Below are 20534 nucleotides of genomic sequence, written 5' to 3' on the forward strand. Positions count from 1 at the left end.
ACGGAAGAGGTTACAAAAATTTTCTTGAATGCCCACCTAACCAATTGTCCCTTGGATCCTGTTCCCTCACAACTACTACGGTCACCCTCTTCTTCTATCCTATGCTCCCTCACCCACATCTTCAATCTCTCCCTTTCTAGTGGCATTTTCCCCTCCCCTCTAAAACATGCACAGATCACTCCCATTCTTAAAAAGCCCTCACTGGACCCTACCGACCTGAACAACTTAAGACCCATCTCATTACTCCCATTCACCTCTAAACTTCTAGAACGCTTAGTCTACAACCGTCTTAGCTCCTACCTCAATGAAAATAACCTTCTTGACCCCTTACAGTCTGGCTTTCGCTCGCAGCACTCCACGGAAACTACCTTACTAAAACTCACTAACGATTTACTAACTGCTAAAACCAACAGCCAGTACTCCATACTCCTACTACTTGACCTCTCTGCGGCCTTTGATACTGTTGACCACCCGCTCCTTCTCAATAAACTACATTCCCTTGGCCTCCGAGATTCTGCTCTATCCTGGTTCTCTGGCTATTTATCACAGCGCTCCTTCAGTGTCACCTACAACTCTGTCTCCTCCTCTCCATTGCCCCTTTCTGTGGGGGTCCCCCAAGGCTCGGTTCTTGGACCCCTTCTCTTCTCTATCTACACCACCTCCCTTGGTCACCTAATAACTGCCCACGGCTTCCAATACCACTTATACGCTGATGACACCCAAATCTATCTGTCTACTCCTCACCTCACTCCTTCAGTCTCCTCTCGCATTACTAACTTACTAACTGACATATCAGCATGGATGTCGCACCACTTCCTTAAACTAAATCTCTCTAAAACTGAGCTATTAATATTCCCCCCCGCCCGTGCCCCCCTCCATGACTTTTCCATCAAAATCAACAATGCAACCATCAGTCCCTCCCCTCACGCCAGGGTACTAGGTGTAATCCTAGACTCCGACTTGTCATTTCAGCCTCAAATCCAATCATTGTCAAAAGTTTGTAGAATTCACCTCCGTAACATCTCTAAAATTCGCCCTTTTTTAACAAATGAAACCACCAAGCTCCTCATTCACTCCCTTGTTATCTCTCGCCTTGACTATTGCAACTCCCTTCTCATTGGCCTACCGCTCCATAGGCTATCCCCTCTTCAGTCTATCATGAATGCTGCTGCCAGACTTATCCACCTTACCAACCGCTCAGTGTCTGCCAACCCTCTACTTCAATCCCTACACTGGCTCCCAATCACCCAGCGAATTAAATTCAAAATTCTAACCACAACATACAAAGCCATTCACAACTCTGCCCCAAGCTACATCACTAATCTTGTCTCCAAATATCACCCAAATCGTCCTCTCCGCTCCTCTCAAGACCTCCTGCTTTCAAGCTCTCTCATCTCCTCCTCCCATGCTCGTCTCCAGGATTTCTCCAGAGCCTCTCCCATCCTCTGGAACTCGCTACCTCCATCTATCCGGCTAGCCCCTACTCTTGCTACCTTCAGGCAATCCCTGAAAACTCATCTCTTCAGGAAAGCCTATCACGTCTCCAACTAATCTCCTACCACTTCCACCAGCTCATTCCCCACAGTTACAACCTTTTGTACCACCTACCCCACCCTATTAGATTGTAAGCTCTTCTGAGCAGGGCCCTCTTAATCCTATTGTATTGTATTGTATTATATTATAACTGTATTGTCTCCCTTTTATATTGTAAAGCGCTGCGTAAACTGTTGGCGCTATATAAATCCTGAATAATAATAATAATAATAATAATAATATATATATTTACATATATATTATTATTTTTTTTTTTTTTTTTTACAATAATAAAAACTGATATGCAAAAGAATATTGCAACATTCCTGTAAATACACACATATTTCCCTTGGTGAAAGGGAGAGAAAGCAGACCAGCACTCACCAGTGTAGACCTGGGCTAGGGGAGATGTGCAGCTGCAACCGCTTCTGCTCATAGCCTGGGAGAATCCCATTCTAACAGGAGCCAGCAGCTGACTTCAAATCCCCCGCCCGTGACGTCACCGCCCCCCCACCTCACGCCTGCACTGTGGGGAGGACCCATACGGCACCTGCGCGGCCGCCTCGGGAACCCACCATTCCGCGCACGCGCGAACCAAGCCTCGCTCTCGCAGAGGTCTCCGCGCATGCGCGAACGACGGTGACGGCCGCAACCCGGAAGCGCCGAGGCGAGCTGGAACGCAGGGCGCTCCAGCCGCCATGAGGGGAGAAAAATACAGTTTATCGAATTATTTGAGCCACATACAACATATAAACACAGAAACGACTGCCATGGAGAAAGAAGAGGGTCGCAGACCTTGCCAGCCGATGATGCGTCCGTCCATCCTGCACACAGAGGCCACCTCCCATCCACCAGTGGGGTATCTAGTGCCTCAAAAGCTACTCGCCCACCCATGGCTGGGCCCTGAGCTGCACCGCATAAGAAGTGTGCTGAAGACTTTGAAAACATCCGACCAGACACGAACAGCATGTGTAGGTCCATTGGAGGAGGACAAAGAAAGAACACGGTACCTAGCGGTGAGCTCTCATTTATGGGAATGGGGTCCTATAGCATTGGAGAAGAGGCGGGGTTAACCCACACGTAGGCTGCCATGGAGTCTGTCAGGAAAAATCTCTTTGCATTTAGGAAGTGTCTGGTGTAAGCCGCATCTAATTCGCATAGGTGTGAACGGGGCCTAAAAGTCACGTATTGCACATATGTCTAGGCACATCTAGCATTTGAGTGTTAATGCATTCTATTGGTCAGAATATTGATTTATCCTTTGCAAAGCCTTAACATTCAAATATTAGATGCATCTAAATATGTCCAGCGTTCATGAGAATTTGGACCCATTTAAGCACGTTAAGTGTTTTTTCTGCTCTTCAGCTACTCCCCTGAACGCACCTTTGGTGGGGGTTTTTTTTAGCCTGTAAACGCTTTTCTTCTAATATGCCTGTAAACACCTATGTATGCATGGACAAATAAGCTTACATAAAGGTGCTTTTACAGGCTGAAAAAATAATGCTCAATGCCTGTATAAGGTCCCATACACATGGGGTGGGCTCCATTGCAGTCCACCTGCTCAGTGGGCAATCTCTCTGCTGATCCCTCCTGAGCAGCGGTATGGCTGTGTCCTCTCCGCTTATGCAGAGCAAATACAGACACAGCCTACTCTCCTCTATGCATCCAACTGTTCTCGAGAGACTGTCCCTGATTTCAATCAATGTCCCTGTCCCTCATTCCTCCTCATTTGTCCCTCATTTTGGTCTGATCTATATAGTTGTATATAAAATGCACTTTTTATCTATCAAAAAGTGTTTTCCAGCACTAAACCTTTTTATCTGATTTCTAAATTGCTGCATTTGTAAATTCCAAAAGCCAATATAAAGGAATAGTAGTGGTAAAAAAAGCACTTGTGTATTTAACAAATCTTGTTTTTTTGTATAATTCTCCTTTAAGGAGGCGTGGCCAGGGGTGTGTCCTATGCCTGCATACTTTTGCTGATAGGTGTCCCTCATTCCCATCTCAAAAAGTTGGGAGGTATGTCTATGGGCAGGCGGATGGAAACGGACCGCCTGTCCATTTACACTCCACTGCCATCTGATCCGCCAGAAGGAAGGGGAAGGGATCCCTAATCCGTATGTTTTTAGCAGACAGGATTGGATTGGATGTTGGTGGGTGTCAATGGACACCCACCGCTCCATAGAGCAGACTGGAGGGTCCAATCGGGTCCACCTAAAAAACAGACAGGTGCACCGATCGGTCCACCTGTGTGAAAGGGTCCTAAGCTGCGTTTTTAAGCTGCATGTGTGTGAGGCCTTAATGTTATCAAAATGACCTTTCCATTTCAGTCTCCAGCTACTGTGATTTTCTGAACTGCTAAAAGTTGACAAAACATAGGAAATTCCTCTTTCAATCTTGTGTATATTCAACATATATTTCACTCATTTTTTTACGTTGGTCCCCGTCTTGTAAAACTCCAGAGGTTTATCACAGAAACTGACCACATTGTAATGATTTATAACATGCAAAATTTTTGCTTACCTGGGCTTTCAATTATAATTTCTATTGATGGCACTAAAAATAAAATAAATAAAATAACAAGAATGTATTAAAGTGGTTTCTCTTTCTAACTTTCAGAAAACATTAACATTACATTTGATTCTTATGTGATTGCACATTCTTGTATGTATTTATGTACTATGTACTGTATTTTGACTTTACTCCAGTTTTTTTTTTTTTTTTACATTTAATTACTCATTTAAAGCTTCATCTCTTTGTTTTGCTGTTTCTAAAATTACCTTTATGGCGCTGTAAAAAAAAAAAAAAAAAAAAGGTTCTTAAAGTAAAACTTTGCACACAGATTTAATAAACATTAGTGAACAATGAAGTTGAAAAATATATAACTATATATAAGTGCCTGTGCCCTGCGCTACTATAAAGATGACCTAGGCTATAAGAAGATTGCCAAGACCCTGAAACCAAGCTGCAGCTCAGTGGACAAGACCATACAGCGGTTTAACAGGACAGGTTCCACTCAGAACAGGCCTTGTCATGGTCGACCAAAGAAGTTGAGTGTACACGCTCAGCGTCATATCCAGAGGTTGTCTTTTGGAATTAAACGTATGAGTGCTGCTAGCATTGCCGGCGATTCCCTACACCATAAGAATGATCATAGCAGCTGTTCCACTGCTTGAATTGTTTTTTTTTTGTTTTTTTTTATTTCAGGCTTCCAAGCCTAGGAGGTGAGATGTGGGGTTTTATTGACCCCATATCTCACTGTAAAGAGGACCTGTCATGCCATATTCCTATTACAAGGGATGTTTACATTCCTTGTAATAGGAATAAAAGTGATTATAAAATTTATTTTTTAGACAAAAGCATCAAACTAAAATAAGTAAAGTAAAATGAACAATAAAAAAAAAAAAAATTGTTTTTTTTTCCCCGTGTCCTCGCATGCAGAAGTGAACGCATACGTAAGTCCCGCCCACATATGAAAATGTGTTCAAACCACACATGTGAGGTATCGCTGCGATCGGTAGAGCGAGAGCAATAATTTTGGCCCTAGACCTCCTCTGTAACTCAAAACATGTAACCAGTAAAAAATTTTAAAGCGTCGCCTATGGGGATTTTTAAGTAGTGAAGTTTGGCGCCATTCCACGAGCGTGTGCAATTTTGAAGGGTGACATGTTAGGTATCTATTTACTCGGCATAACTTCATCTTTCACATTTTGCAAAAACATTGGGCTAACTTTACTGTTTTGTATATTTTTGAAGCATAAAACTGTTTTTTTTTTCAAAAAAACACGTTAGAAACATTGCTGCGCAAATACCGTGTGAGATAAAAAGTTGCAATGACCGCCATTGTATTCTCTAGGGTCTTTGCTAAAAAAACATATATAATGTTTTGGGGTTCTATGTAATTTTCTAGCAAATAAATTATGATTTTTACATGTAGGAGAGAAATGTCAGACCTGGAGGTGCTCCCCTGCATGTTGGGCCTCTGTATGTGGCCACGCTGTGTAAATGTCTCACACATGTGGTATCGCCGTACTCGGGAGTAATAGCAGAATGTGTTTTGGGGTGTAATTTGTGGTATGCATATGCTGTGTGTGAGAAATAACCTGCTAATATGACAATTTTGTGAAAAAAAAAAAAGAAAAAGAAAATCTTGATTTTGCAAAGAATTGTGGGAAAAAATGACAACTTCAAAAAACTCATCATGCATCTTTCTAAATACCTTGGAATGTCTTCTTTCCAAAAAGGGGTCATTTGGGGGGTATTTGTACTTTTCTGGCATCTTAGGGTCTCAAGAAATTAGATAGGCCATCAGTACTTCAGGTGTGATCAATTTTCAGAGTTTGGCACCATAGCTTTTGGACTCTATAACTTTCACAAAGACCAAATAATATACACAGATTTGGGTTATTTTTACCAAAGATACGTAGCGGTATAAATTTTGGCCAAAATATATGAAGAAAAATTACTAATTTGCAAAATTTTATAACAAACGAAGAAAAATTCATTTTTTTACAGATTTTTCTGTCTTTTTTCTTTTATAGCGCAAAAAATAAAGAACCCAGCGGTGATTAAATACCACCAAAAGAAAGCTCTATTTGTGTGAAAAAAGGACAAAAATATCATATGGGTACAGTGTTGCATGACTGAGTAAGTGTCATTCAAAATGTGAGAGCACCGAAAGCTGTTTAAGTGCCCAGTGGTCAAGTGGTTAAGAGAGAATAAATCTCTTTGCGTTCAAAAAGTGTCTGGCGCCCACCGTTACACCCACAATGCCTTGTAACCCACTCTACACAGAAGGATGTCAGCTGTCCCTGACTCTGGAGGTCACCATTAGGCCTAAAGGGGCCTGGGACTTTTGCTACAAAAGTAACTAACAGTAGCTAACACAATTGTCCAACTTTGACCACATGGTATACCCCGTCTCTTTGTTTACATTTAGCGGCGGGGACCAGAACTGTAGTGTGTGATCGGACTTGCTGACCATTTGCCATGTTTTTGTTCTTTGGGAAATTCAGGGGGTATCATTCATTGGGATTGGCAAGGCTCTGCATTGCTGGGTGAAGTGATTGGCAATAGATTTACATCACAAGACATATTTTTCTATTTTTCAAGAAAGGACTTGTCAAAATGTGTGGTGCCTGGTTTGTTTTGGGAATGAGTACCCCTTAACCACTTGACGACCGCCTCACGCAGATATACTGTGGCAGAATGACACGGACAGGCAAAATCACGTACCTGGTACGTGATTGCCTTCCCGCAGGCGGGGGGTTCGATCGGACCTCCCCCCCCGGTTGCCCGAGGCGGTCGTCTTTGGTCTGGCAGCGATCAGAGATGAGGGGTAGGCCGTCCATTCGTGCCCCCCCCCCCTCGTGATCGCTCCCAGCCAATGAGAAACTTCCCCTGCCTCTGTGTAGTACACAGAGGCAGAGGAAATGATGTCATCTCTCCTCGGCTCGGTATTTTCCGTTCCGCGCCGAGGAGAGAAGACTGTAATGTGAGTTACACAAACACACACAGTAGAACATGCCAGGCACACATTACACCCCTCTTTACCCCCCGATTACCCCTCCCCCCCCTGTCACACTGACACCAAGCAGTTTTTTTTTTTCTGATTACTGCATGGTGTCAGTTTGTGACAGTTAGTGTGGTAGGACAGCTACTGTTAGCCCCCTTTAGGTCTAGGATACCCCCCAACCTCCCTAATAAAGTTTTAACCCCTTGATCACCCCCCGTCACCAGTGTCACTAAGCGATCATTTTTCTGATCGCTGTATTAGTGTCACTGGTGACGCTAGTTAGGGAAGTAAATATTTAGGTTCGCCGTCAGCGTTTTATATCGACAGGGACCCCCATATACTACCTAATAAATGTTTTAACCCCTTGATTGCCCCCTAGTTAAACCTTTCACCACTGATCACCGTATAACCGTTACGAGTGACGCTGGTTAGTTTGTTTATTTTTTATAGTGTCAGGGCACCTGCCGTTTATTACCGAATAAAGGTTTAGCCCCCTGATCACCCGGCAGTGATATGCGTCGCCCCAGGCAGCGTCAGATTAGCGCCAGTACCGCTAACACCCACGCACGCAGCATACGCCTCCCTTAGTGGTATAGTATCTGAACGGATCAATATCTGATCCGATCAGATCTATACTAGCGTCCCCAGCAGTTTAGGGTTCCCAAAAACGCAGTGTTAGCGGGATCAGCCCAGATACCTGCTAGCACCTGCGTTTTGCCCCTCCACCCGGCCCATCCCAGCCCACCCAAGTGCAGTATCGATTGATCACTGTCACTTACAAAACACTAAACACATAACTGCAGCGTTCGCGGAGTCAGGCCTGATCCCTGCGATCGCTAACAGTTTTTTTGGTAGCGTTTTGGTGAACTGGCAAGCGCCAGCGGCCTGGTACACCCCGGTCGTAGTCAAACCAGCACTGCAGTAACACTTGGTGACGTGGTGAGTCCCATAAGTGCAGTTCAAGCTGGTGAGGTGGCAAGCACAAGTAGTGTCCCGCTGCCACCAAGAAGAAGACAAACAGGCCTGTCGTGCCCATAGTGCCCTTCCTGCTGCATTCGCCAATTCTAATTGGGAACCCACCACTTCTGCAGCGCCCGTACTTCCCCCATTCACATCCCCAACCAAATGCAGTCAGCCGCATGAGAGGCATTTTCTTTATGTCCTCCCGAGTACCCCTACCCAAGGAACCCCCCAAAAAAGATGTTGTGTCTGCAGCAAGCGCGGATATAGGCGTGACACCCGCTATTATTGTCCCTCCTGTCCTGACAATCCTGGTCTTTGCATTGGTGAATGTTTTGAACGCTACCATTCACTAGTTGAGTATTAGCGTAGGGTACAGCATTGCACAGACTAGACACACTTTCACAGGGTCTCCCAAGATGCCATTGCATTTTGAGAGACCCGAACCTGGAACCGGTTACAGTTATAAAAGTTAGTTACAAAAAAAAGTGTAAAAAAAAAAAATATATATATATATAAAATAAAAAAAAATAGTTGTCGTTTTATTGTTCTCTCTCTCTCTATTCTCTCTCTATTGGTCTGCTCTTTTTTACTGTATTCTATTCTGCAATATTTTATTGTTATTATGTTTTATCATGTTTGCTTTTCAGGTATGCAATTTTTTATACTTTACCGTTTACTGTGTTTTATTGTTAACCATTTTTTTGTCTTCAGGTACGCCATTCACAACTTTGAGTGGTTATACCAGGATGATGCCTGCAGGTTTAGGTATCATCTTGGTATCATTCTTTTCAGCCAGCGGTCGGCTTTCATGTAAAAGCAATCCTAGCGGCTAATTAGCCTCTAGACTGCTTTTACAAGCAGTGGGAGGGAATGTCCCCCCCACCACCGTCTTTCGTGTTTTTCTCTGGCTCTCCTGTCTCAACAGGGAACCTGAGAATGCAGCCGGTGATTCAGCCAGCTGACCATAGAGCTGATCAGAGACCAGAGTGGCTCCAAACATCTCTATGGCCTAAGAAACCGGAAGCTACGAGCATTTCATGACTTAGATTTCACCGGATGTAAACAGCGCCATTGGGAAATTGGGAAAGCATTTTATCACACCGATCTTGGTGTGGTCAAATGCTTTAAGGGAAGAGGAGAGATCTATTGCTATTAGGGGATATTTACATCCCCTGAGATAATAATAAAAATTATTAAAAAAAAATAAAATGAAAGGAACAGTTTAAAAATAAGATAAAAAAGCAAAAAATAATAAAGAAAAAAAAAAAAAAAAGCACCCCTGTCCCCCCCCCTGCTCTCGCGCAAAGGTGAACGCAAGCATCGGTCTGGCGTCAAATGTAAACAGCAATTGCACCATGCATGTGAGGTGTCACCGCGAACGTCAGATCGAATGCAGTAATTTTAGCAGTAGACCTCCTCTGTAAATCTAAAGTGGTAACCTGTAAAGGCTTTTAAAGGCTTTTAAAAATGTATTTAGTTTGTCGCCACTGCACGTTTGTACGCAATTTTAAAGCATGTCATGTTTGGTATCCATGTACTCAGCCTAAGATCATCTTTTTTATTTAATCAAACATTTGGGCAATATAGTGTGTTTTAGTGCATTAAAATTTAAAAAAGTGTGTTTTTTCCCCAAAAAATGCGTTTGAAAAATTGCTGCGCAAATACTGTGTGAAAAAAAAATGAAACACCCACCATTTTAATCTGTAGGGCATTTTCTTTAAAAAAATATATAATGTTTGAGGGTTCAAAGTAATTTTCTTGCAAAAAAAAAAAAAAAATTTTCATGTAAACAAAAAGTGTCAGAAAGGGCTTTGTCTTCAAGTGGTTAGAAGAGTGGGTGATGTGTGACATAAGCTTCTAAATGTTGTGCATAAAATGCCAGGACAGTTCAAAACCCCCCCCAAATGGCCCCATTTTGGAAAGTAGACACCCCAAGCTATTTGCTGAGAGGCATGTCGAGTCCATGGAATATTTTATATTGTGACACAAGTTGCGGGAAAGAGACAAATTTTTTTTTTTTTTTTTTTGCACAAAGTTGTCACTAAATGATATATTGCTCAAACATGCCATGGGAATATGTGAAATTACACCCCAAAATACATTCTGTTGCTTCTCCTGAGTACTGGGATACCACATGTGTGAGACTTTTTGGGAGCCTAGCCGCATACGGGACCCCGAAAACCAAGCACTGCCTTCAGGCTTTCTAAGGGCGTAAATTTTTGATTTCACTCTTCACTGCCTGTCACAGTTTCGGAGGCCATGGAATGCACAGGTGGCACAAACCCCCCCCAAATGACCCAATTTTGGAAAGTAGACACCCCAAGCTATTTGCTGAGAGGTATAGTGAGTATTTTGCAGACCTCACTTTTTGTCACAAAGTTTTGAAAATTGAAAAAAGAAAAAAAAAAAGTTTTTTCTTGTCTTTCTTCATTTTCAAAAACAAATGAGAGCTGCAAAATACTCACTATGCCTCTCAGCAAATAGCTTGGGGTGTCTACTTTCCAAAATGGGGTCATTTGGGGGGGTTTTGTGCCACCTGGGCATTCCATGGCCTCCGAAGCTGTAATAGGCAGTGGAGAGTGAAATCAAAAATTTACACCCTTAGAAATCCTGAAGGCGGTGATTGGTTTTCGGGGCCCCGTACGCAGCTAGGCTCCCAAAAAGTCCCACACATGTGATATCCCCATACTACTCAGGAGAAGCAGCTAAATGTATTTTGGGGTGCAATTCCACATATGCCCATGGCCTGTGTGAGCAATATATCATTTAGTGACAACTTTGTGCAAAAATATAAAATATTTCATGGACTCAACATGCCTCTCAGCAAATAGCTTGGGGTGTATACTTTCCAAAATGGGGTCATTTGGGGGGGTTTTGTGCCATCTGGGCATTTTATGGCCTTCAAAACTGTGATAGGTAGTGAGGAGTGAAATCAAAAATGTATGCCCTTAGAAATCTTGAAGGCGGTGATTGGTTTTCGGGGCCCCGTACACGGCTAGGCTCCCAAAAAGTCCCACACATGTGGTATCCCTGTACTCAGGAGAAGCAGCTGAATGTATTTTGGGGTGCAATTCCACATATGCCCATGGCCTGTGTGAGCAATATATCATTTAGTGACAACTTTTTGTAATTTTTTTTTTTTTGTGATTATTCAATCACTTGGGACAAAAAAATTAATATTCAATGGGCTCAACATGCCTCTCAGCAATTTCCTTGGGGTGTCTACTTTCCAAAATTGGGTAATTTGGAGGGGTTTTGTACTGCCCTGCCATTTTAGCACCTCAAGAAATGACATAGGCAGTCATAAACTAAAAGCTGTGTAAATTCCAGAAAATGTACCCTAGCTTGTAGACGCTATAACTTTTGCGCAAACCAATAAATATACGCTTATTGACATTTTTTTTTACCAAAGACATGTGGCCGAATACATTTTGGCCTAAATGTATGACTAAAATTGAGTTTATTGGATTTTTTTATAACAAAAAGTAAAAAATATCATTTTTTTCGGTCTTTTTCCGTTTATAGCGCAAAAAATAAAAACCGCAGAGGTGATCATATACCATCAAAAGAAAGCTCTATTTGTGGGAAGAAAAGGACGCAAATTTCATTTGGGTACAGCATTGCATGACCGCGCAATTAGCAGTTAAATCGACGCAGTGCCAAATTGGAAAAAGTCCTCTGGTCTTTAGGCAGCCAAATGGTCCGGGGCTGAAGTGGTTAAGCACCCCCACCACCGTCCCCCTGCCCTTAAACCCCCACAAGCAACAGTTCAGGGTTGTGGGGAAGAGGCCCTCATCTATAGGGGGACAAGGTGCTTTGCTAAGGGGCTCCCCCTGTCAAGGTATCCTCCCATATTAAAAGCACGTGGCCTGGTATGGTTCAGTAACAAAGGGGGTGCATGCTAACCCCCCTCCCTCTTCCTTTCCTGCATGGTTGGAAAAGGATTTAGTATGGATTTTGCTTTTATTTCTTGTTTTTTGTGTGCCCCCCCTTCACATTCTATGCTAAGCCCTTACAAGGGTCTGGTATTTATTTTTTAAAATAGGACAAGGGTCTGGTATAAATTAAGGAAGCCCCAGCAGAAGCAAACATTTTTATAAATATCAGTTTTGCTGTAGTAGTTTGTAGTTAGTATGTGCTGCTGGGGAGGGGTTGTATTAAAGTGAACCTGTTGCTTTGCCCTACATAGAGAAAGAACAGTTTCATTTTAAGCACAGCTGATTAACCAAATACATTCAGCTTGACAAACTATCCAGAGTGGATCCAGAGTTGTTGAATTGTAAAATGTTTTTTATCTGCAAAGCTTCCCTTTTTGTTTCTTGGTGGTATTTTGGGGTTTTCATTTCTTTTGTGTTTTTTTTTATTTTATGTTCGAAGGGCTTTTTGTTAAGTTTGGGGTGCTCAAAGCAGAGAATTTACTTATTACTGACCACCTGTTCCTGGAGCTGCTTTTTGTTCACAGCACACAGCTACATCATTTGAGGCTGGGTTCACACTGTTGCGAATTTTATGTGTTTTTTTCTCGCATCCAATTCGCATAGCAGAAGATTGTGACCGCCTATGGAGTCGGTTCACGCATCTCAGCGGCGGCTCCAGAGCGAATTGCACAGAAGTCCTGTGCGTCTTCTGGCCTGTTTCAGGTCCAAATTCAGCCAAAAGTTTAGGCTGAAATCGAACCTGAAAGGGTGAATGAGGACGCACCGGACTCCTGCTGTGAGCCTGTGCATGCTGCAGTGTGAACCCAGCCTGAAAGAAAAGCTAAGTATAAGAACAATGTGCACCTAAACGACATCACATTATATCATTCACATTCACTTTGTCCCCCTTATCCCCATAGATAAGTCCTCCTCCTGACCAATTTTTTCACTGCTGTATCCTCTGCAATATCGTATACACCGCTCCTTCACCGCTTCAAAGATGCTGCTTTTTACACAGCATCCCTGTGTAAAGACCCCTTTCACACTGGAGTGCTTTGAAGGCGCTACATAGCTAAAAATAGTGCCTGCAAAGCACCCTGAAAGAGCCGCTGCTGTGTCTCCAATGTGAAAGCCCTGAGGGCTTTCACACTGGAGCGGTGCAACATCAAAGAAATCCTGGACAGCCGCATTACAAAAATATTTGCCTTTATTCAACAAAGTGCCATCCAAAATACTGGTCACAGCAAAGTGGAACAATGTTTACGCGTTTCGCACAACACAGAGTGCTTAGTCATAGCACTATAGCACACGAAGCTATGACTAAGCACTCTGTGTAGTGCGAAACGTGTAAACTTTGTTCCACTTTGCTGTGACCTGTATTTTGGATGACACTTTATTGAATAAAGGCAAATATTTTTGGAGTGCGGCTGTCCAGGATTTCTTTGATGTCTAACTGCTACAGCATTGCCAGCACCTGGACTTCTAGACTGAAAGAGATGCCTTTTACTTTGATCTGACCCACCTGGAGCGGTGATACTCTCTCTCTATACTGGAGCGGTGCGCTGGCAGGACAGTAAAAAAAAGTCCTGCTGGCAGCATCTTTGGAGCGGTGAAGGAGCGGTCGCTCCTGCTCATTGAAATCAATGGGGCACCGCGGCTATACCATCGGCATAGCGCTGCTTTTTACCCTTTCTCGGCCACTAGCAGGGGGGTAAAACCGCCCCGCTAGCGGCTGAATACCGCTGCTAAAACGACGGTAAAGCGCTGCTAAAATTAGCGCCTTTTTACCGCCGACGCCGCCCCAGCCCCAGTGTATTTTTTGCTACTTCTCCCTCATTAAAAATGTCCTGTTGCTGGCCAGTTTTACACTGCTGTATCATCTGTGGTCTCATCATTCTTAATAATTGCTTGATAGATATTGGCAAGCAGCAGGACAGTTTTGCATCAGTGTGTACTGGCACAGTAACAGTGAACTACTGGACAATTTCTATCTGCCTGTCAAAGCAAGTCTATTACCATTTGATGAAAAATCATGGGTTGCTGCTACCGTGTGAAATGTGTTGTGTTTACTTTAATCAGATTGGGATGCTTCTGCTTTTTGTAAACCAAGCTAATTATAAAAGAAAAAAATAATTCCACAGCCAAATATGTTCTGTCATTGTACGCTGCTGAGTCTGTCTGTGAAAATCATACTGATCCATAATACCAGGCACAGCTTTAACCCCCAAGCATGTTATTTATAGAATTTTTGCTTTTCGAATGTTGCCATCAAAGCCACATGAAAAGACCGACTCCCTGCATATGGCCAGATTTTGTCTGCATGATTTGACTCTCATAGACTTCAATGGGATTCACTTCTAATCTTGAACAAGATTTGAACCTGGGCAGATTCACACATCATTATTTCAGTGTACTGCCAAGAGCACTGCCTGGTCACAGTGTGGGAACTATACATATATGGTGCTGAGGTGTCAACCCTCATAAAATCATAAAATGGCACCTATATCCTGGTCCAAAACAAACAACAAACAAATAAAATCTGCACTGAGGAAAATATATAGGCTGCCAATGCAATGCTCTCCTTATGAATTATAAGTTGTCATGTTTATCCCCTGACTTTTGTACCCTTGAATTACAAATCTGTAACAAGTTTTGGGATTTCTGTCTACATTCAGACTGTACTCACATTGAACTTTTTCTGGGTCAGTGACTCAAACTACTGAAGTCAGAGAGCCAGGGCATTGACTTTTTAGGGGGTCAGCAGAATCAGCCTTTATATTTCTGTTGGTTAAAGTGGTTGTAAACCCTTACAGACCACTTTTCCCTACAGGTAAGCCTATAATAAGGCTTACCTGTAGGTACTGGAAATATCTCCTAAACCTGCACGATTTAGAAGATATTTAACATATACGCTTGTGCCGACGTAATCAGCGCATGCGCACTTTAGAAAGGGCTCGATCATGCCGTTTCTATAGGGCCTGCGCCATGACAGTCAGCTCCTGCTCGCATGCACGGGAGTGACGTCATGCGACTCCGGCCAGTCACAGAGCCAGAGTCTGTGGCCCCGGAAGGAAGAAGGGTGAAGATGGATGCTTCCACCAGCAGGGACATCACGGACATTGCGGGCTTTGTTTGCAGGTAAATGCCACATAATGGGCTAGTAAGTGATGCATACTAGTCCATTATGCTTTTACTTTGCAGGGGAGAAAGGAGGAAGTAAAACCCATCAGGGTTTACTTCCTCTTTAAAGGAGAAGTCCAGCCTGAGCTCAATTGGCTGGGCTTCTACTCAGGGTCACAGGAGTGCAACCTATTTTGCATTACTGTAACCCGTTTTCAGCAGAGAGCGGTCTGATGTCCGCACTCTGCTGACTTCACACAGATCAGTCCAGGCATCCCAACTCTGGAAGTCTTGATCCGCCAGGTGACTGGACTGATGGCTGTCTCAGCTTTTCAGCGAGCCGCTGAGACGGCCGCTTCCCTGCCCCTCCACAGCTCAGCGCTCCAGTGAGTGTGAAGGAGCAGAGAGGAGAGCTGCTGATTGACAGTCAGCAGCTCTCTGCTCAGGGAGCTGAGAGAACCGTGTCATCAGCGGTGTTCGGTGGCTCAGTTCTCAGTGAAGAGGCGGCAGGGGACAGATGCAGCATCCACCTAGGTAAGTATAAATGTTTCCAGTAGGAATGCGCGCAAGTGACGTCATCACGGCTCCGGCCAATCACAGCGCCTGAGCTGCGATACCCGGAAGTACCGCAGCGGGGGCTTTGATCAGGTGAATATTACATAATGAGCTAGTATGCTATGCATACTAGCTCATTATGCCTTTGTCTTGCAGGTCTTTTATTTTTCGGCCAATCACAGCGCCTGAGCCGCGATACCCGGAAGTACCGCAGCGGGGGCTTTGATCAGGTGAATATTACATAATGAGCTAGTATGCTATGCATACTAGCTCATTATGCCTTTGTCTTGCAGGTCTTTTATTTTTCATGTGGGTTTACAACCACTTTAAGCTCAGTGCCTTTGGCAAGAAGTGAGGAGAGGCACTGTGAGCTCATCCTCTCAGTCTGCGAACAGAGTGTGCCAGCTTGTATTTAAACTGGCTGCTCTGTATGTAGCTTCTGACAGGCTGCACAAGAATCCCCGTATCTCTGGAACCATAGGTCGTAGGAGCCCCAAATTTTTACCAGTGGTGGGGTAAGACCACAGCTACAATTTGGGGTCTGTGACCCCAGGTTGCCGAGTTATGACCCTCAAAGTCAATCTTTTTCTTTTCTTTTTTTTTAATGATGTTCATGGCACTGCCTCACCTGCCTCACCTGCCTCCCTGACTGCACATCTCTGTTTTAGATTGTAAGCTCTAAAGAGCATGGCCCTCTGATTCCTCGTGTATTGAATTGTATTGTAACTGCCCTGTTTGCCCTAACATTGCAAAGAGGTGTGCAAACTGTTGGGGCTATATAAATCCTGTATAATAATAATTGCCCATTTGAATGTAGCCTTAGTAAATCAACCTCTTATGCCCCGTACACACGGTCGGATTTTCCGATGGAAAATGTCCGATCGGAGCGTGTTGTCGGAAATTCCGACCGTGTGTGGGCTCCATCGGACATTTTCCATCGGATTTTCCGACACACAAAGTTGGAGAGCAGGAGATAAAATTTTCCGACAACAAAATCCGTTGTCGGAAATTCCGATCGTGTGTACACAAATCCGACGGACAAAGTGCCACGCATGCTCAGAATAAATAAAGAGATGAAAGCTATTGGCCACTGCCCCGTTTATAGTCCCGACGTACGTGTTTTACGTCACCGCGTTCAGAACGATCGGATTTTCCGACAACTTTGTGTGACCGTGTGTATGCAAGACAAGTTTGAGCCAACATCCGTCGGAAAAAATCCTAGGATTTTGTTGTCGGAATGTCCGAACAAAGTCCGACCGTGTGTACGCCCTATTATAGGGCGTACACACGGTCAGACTTTGTTCGGACATTCCGACAACAAAATCCTAGGATTTTTTCCGACGGATGTTGGCTCAAACTTGTTTTGTCTACACACGGTCGCACAAAGTTGTCGGAAAATCCGATCGTTCTAAACGCGGTGACGTAAAACACGTACGTCGGGACTTTAAACGGGGCAGTGGCCAATAGCTTTCATCTCTTTATTTATTCTGAGCATGCGTGGCACTTTGTCCGTCGGATTTGTGTACACACGATCGGAATTTCCGACAACGGATTTTGTTGTCGGAAAATTTTATCTCCTGCTGTCCAACTTTGTGTGTCGGAAAATCCGATGGAAAATGTCCGATGGAGCCCACACACGGTCGGAATTTCCGACAACACGCTCCGATCGGACATTTTCCATCGGAAAATCCGACCGTGTGTACGGGGCATTAGTGTTTCTAAGGCACTATGTAACAGATTTTAAAAATGTTTAACAATAACAAAACACACCATATCACTGCAAGCTTTGCATAAATGATAAAGAATGCAAAATTCATAAATAAACTATTTTCAACTTTTCCATACATTAGTACATCCCACAGTTCCACTATAACATCACTCAGTTGATTTGTGCTTTTTCTGTGAAGTATTACATTTGAACAAAGCAAATCTGTCACTTGAGAAAAAAAAGCACTCTTCTGCAGAGCAAGTTGGGACAAGCCACATATTAATGTTTCAGATTATGCTGATGTTGTTGAGTAATCAGCAATTGGAAAGCAACAGTGTGGGTGGTCAGCCTGTGCGCTCCATAGATTGAGATGTTCTGAACCCTTAAGACAATCATTCACAAGACAACACACCAAGTAGATTTATTATTACCTTTTCTATATTAATCCAGATTCTAACAGACTATGAAAAATATTTGATCGTGTTTGTCTGGTGATTTTCCTGCATGCCCAAATATTCTTTTATAATGAACAGATTATCTTTAGGTTTATATGTTTTTGATCATATGTTCCACCATAGGCTCCTTACCTGAAGTTTCATTGTAGCAGTCCACGTTCCAGAAGGACATCACACTAAGACAAAGGATAGGCAACAGCGATGGGGTGTCCATGAATACAGGTCCTCGGAGATAAGTGCTATGTTTTCCAAAATCTAATGTGTAATGGCTCAGCCCGTCCTTCTATCAGCTGGGAAAATTCCTCCATGCTGAGTAGGTGGAGTTACATAATATCTTTTGGAAGCATTATAAAGAAGTACTTTATGTCCAGTTCTAACTTTGCCAAACCTGACTATATTTAGTTCCAGCACAACGTTACTGTTAACAGAGAAATGCAACTGACGTTCTTACATACTAATATACACTACTGTTTACCAAGCTTAAAAAAAACAAAATTTAAAAAACTACCCTAGGATTTGCCCAAGATTGTGACAGGGTTCATGTACACCCGTGTCGCTGTATGAAGAGCATTCTGTGGTGGATATCTTTTAAAAGAGCGGTGCAGGTGCTGCTGTCAGCCATTTAAGAGGCGACAATGCCAATCCAGACTGCCTTTTTTTTTTTTGAATGGGAATACCGTAATGCTGAGTGGTTGGCTACATGGTTGTGGTGTGGCCTCCTTCAATAAGTCAAGCTCGGTGGCAGAACTGCCTGCAAAATACAATGGGGGGGGGGGGGGGGGGCAGGGCCGGTGCTAGGCTATTTTAGGCAAGACCAGCCACTTGCACCCCTCAGCCTTACCCTCCCCCCTTCCCTCGTCAGCAATGCTATATCTGTGAAGGAATATAGGAAATGAAAACAGAAATAGAGATAGTGTGCAGTGACATGCAGCCCCTGAAGGAACACAAGGCAGTGACAGGCTTACCAGGCCAACTGCACCATCCAGGGAAAGAAACAAAGGGTACTACCACCAGTGCCTCCACAAGGCCAAATGACCTACCAAACAGCCCTATATAATCCCCACGGGAGAGAAAGCACCGCCCACACCAGTGCCCCATCCAGTGCGTGGGGCTCGCGTGGTCCAAAACCCACAGCAGAACCAATGACCACCGTTGCCATCTTGAAAGAGGACAGGGTGGCAGCATACCAAGCTCCAGGCATTGGACCCAACAGGGAGTGCGGGACAACCTGTCTACATGACACCAAAGACTAGGGATCACCTTAATGTTCGGGTCGAACATAAGTTCAACCCGAACATCGGGTGTTCGCCGTTCGCCGAACAACGAACATTATGGGATGCCTTTGGTCAATCATGGCTCGGGGGAGTAAGTCCACACCCCACACTATATAAGGCTGCTTACACGGTGGCCGTGTGTAGTGTTGTTGGCGTGGACAGAGAAATAGCTTGAGTTAGATTAAGCAGGCAGGTTATTCAGTTAGTGGCAGTGTATTTGATATATATATATATATACAGTCAGTCTAGTGTGTGTGTGTATATATATATACATATATATATATATATATATATATATATACACATATATATACTTTGCATTTAGCATAGACTATATATTCAGTGTTTAATATTTAGTCAATATTCAGTCAGTGCAGCCGTAGTACAGTTTCTACTACTTTTCTGGTGGTGTACACAGTATCTAATACAGTGTGTACAGTTTCTACTACACTTCTGGTCTTGTACACAGTGCACAATACAGTGCAGCTGTAGTACAGTTTCTAACAAAGTGCAGGCGGTGTACACAGTATCTAATACAGTGTGCATAGTTTCTACTACACTTCTGGTGGTCTACACAGTACACAATAAAGTGCAGCTGTAGAACAGTTTCTAATACAGTGCAGGCGGTGTACACAGTATGTAATACAGTGTGTACAGTTTCTACTACACTTCTGGTGGTGTACACAAAACAGTGCAGCTGTAGTACAGTTTCTAATACAGTGCAGGCGGTGTACACAGTATCTAATACAGTGTGTACAGTTTCTACTACACTTCTGGTGGTGTACACAGTACAAAATACAGTGCAGCTGTTGTACAATTTCTAATACAGTGCAGGCGGTGTACACGGTATCTATTACAGTGTGTACAGTTTCTATTACACTTCAGACGGTGTACACAGTATCTAATACAGTGTAGTGTGTGTTGCAAAACAAAAAATACATCATGTCCGGAAGGCCACCAAGGAGAGGCAGACGCTTACAGGCCACTAAAAGAGAGCAAGCAGCCTCTGTGTCTACAATCAACAGTGGTGGTCGTGGACTTGGTGCATCATCTGCAGGTGGCCGCGGGGCACGCTTGTCCTTTTTGTCTGCTGCTGGCCGTGTCATTGAGCCACAACATGCAGAAGAGTTGGTGGAGTGGATAACAAAGCCGTCCTCATCCTCTGTCACCCAGGCTCAGAGTAGTTTGCCCTCCAACGCGGCTGCCAAATTGACCTATTCCACCGGCTCCTTGTCCACAGTCACTCCTTCCGTAGCCCCACCATCATGCACGGAGGAGTCCCCAGAATTATTGTGTTTGTTGGGTACATGCTGCTGGAGGATGCGCAGCGATTTTGAAGGTTCCGATATTGGTTCCCAGGTTGAGGAAGGGAGTAACGTGAGCCTAGAGAGAGGGGGTGCCACAGAAGGGCAAGAAACTGGCAGTCATGTTCCCCCAGCTGCAGCATACTGCCAAGTTTGCTCCAGTGATGAGGAGGGAGGGGATGATGAGGTC

At 43.8% G+C, this 20534-nt stretch overlaps 1 protein-coding gene across 1 annotated transcript in view; it reads right to left on the minus strand.

The window, feature by feature from the left end:
- LOC141115363 (proteinase-activated receptor 1-like) overlaps positions 1-18055 on the minus strand; it is a 40538-nt gene extending 22483 nt beyond the window's left edge. The window contains exons 1-2 of the mRNA XM_073608508.1: positions 17899-18055; positions 4057-4089 (exon numbers count right to left, since the gene is read on the minus strand). Of these exons, the coding sequence (XP_073464609.1) occupies positions 4057-4089; positions 17899-17980 (115 nt within the window). The 5' untranslated portion in view covers positions 17981-18055. The remainder of the gene's footprint in view (positions 1-4056; positions 4090-17898) is intronic.
- Between the last annotated feature and the right edge of the window lie 2479 nt (positions 18056-20534).

Source organism: Aquarana catesbeiana, linkage group LG01 (assembly GCF_042186555.1).
Source record: "Aquarana catesbeiana isolate 2022-GZ linkage group LG01, ASM4218655v1, whole genome shotgun sequence".
Lineage (NCBI taxonomy): Eukaryota > Metazoa > Chordata > Amphibia > Anura > Ranidae > Aquarana > Aquarana catesbeiana.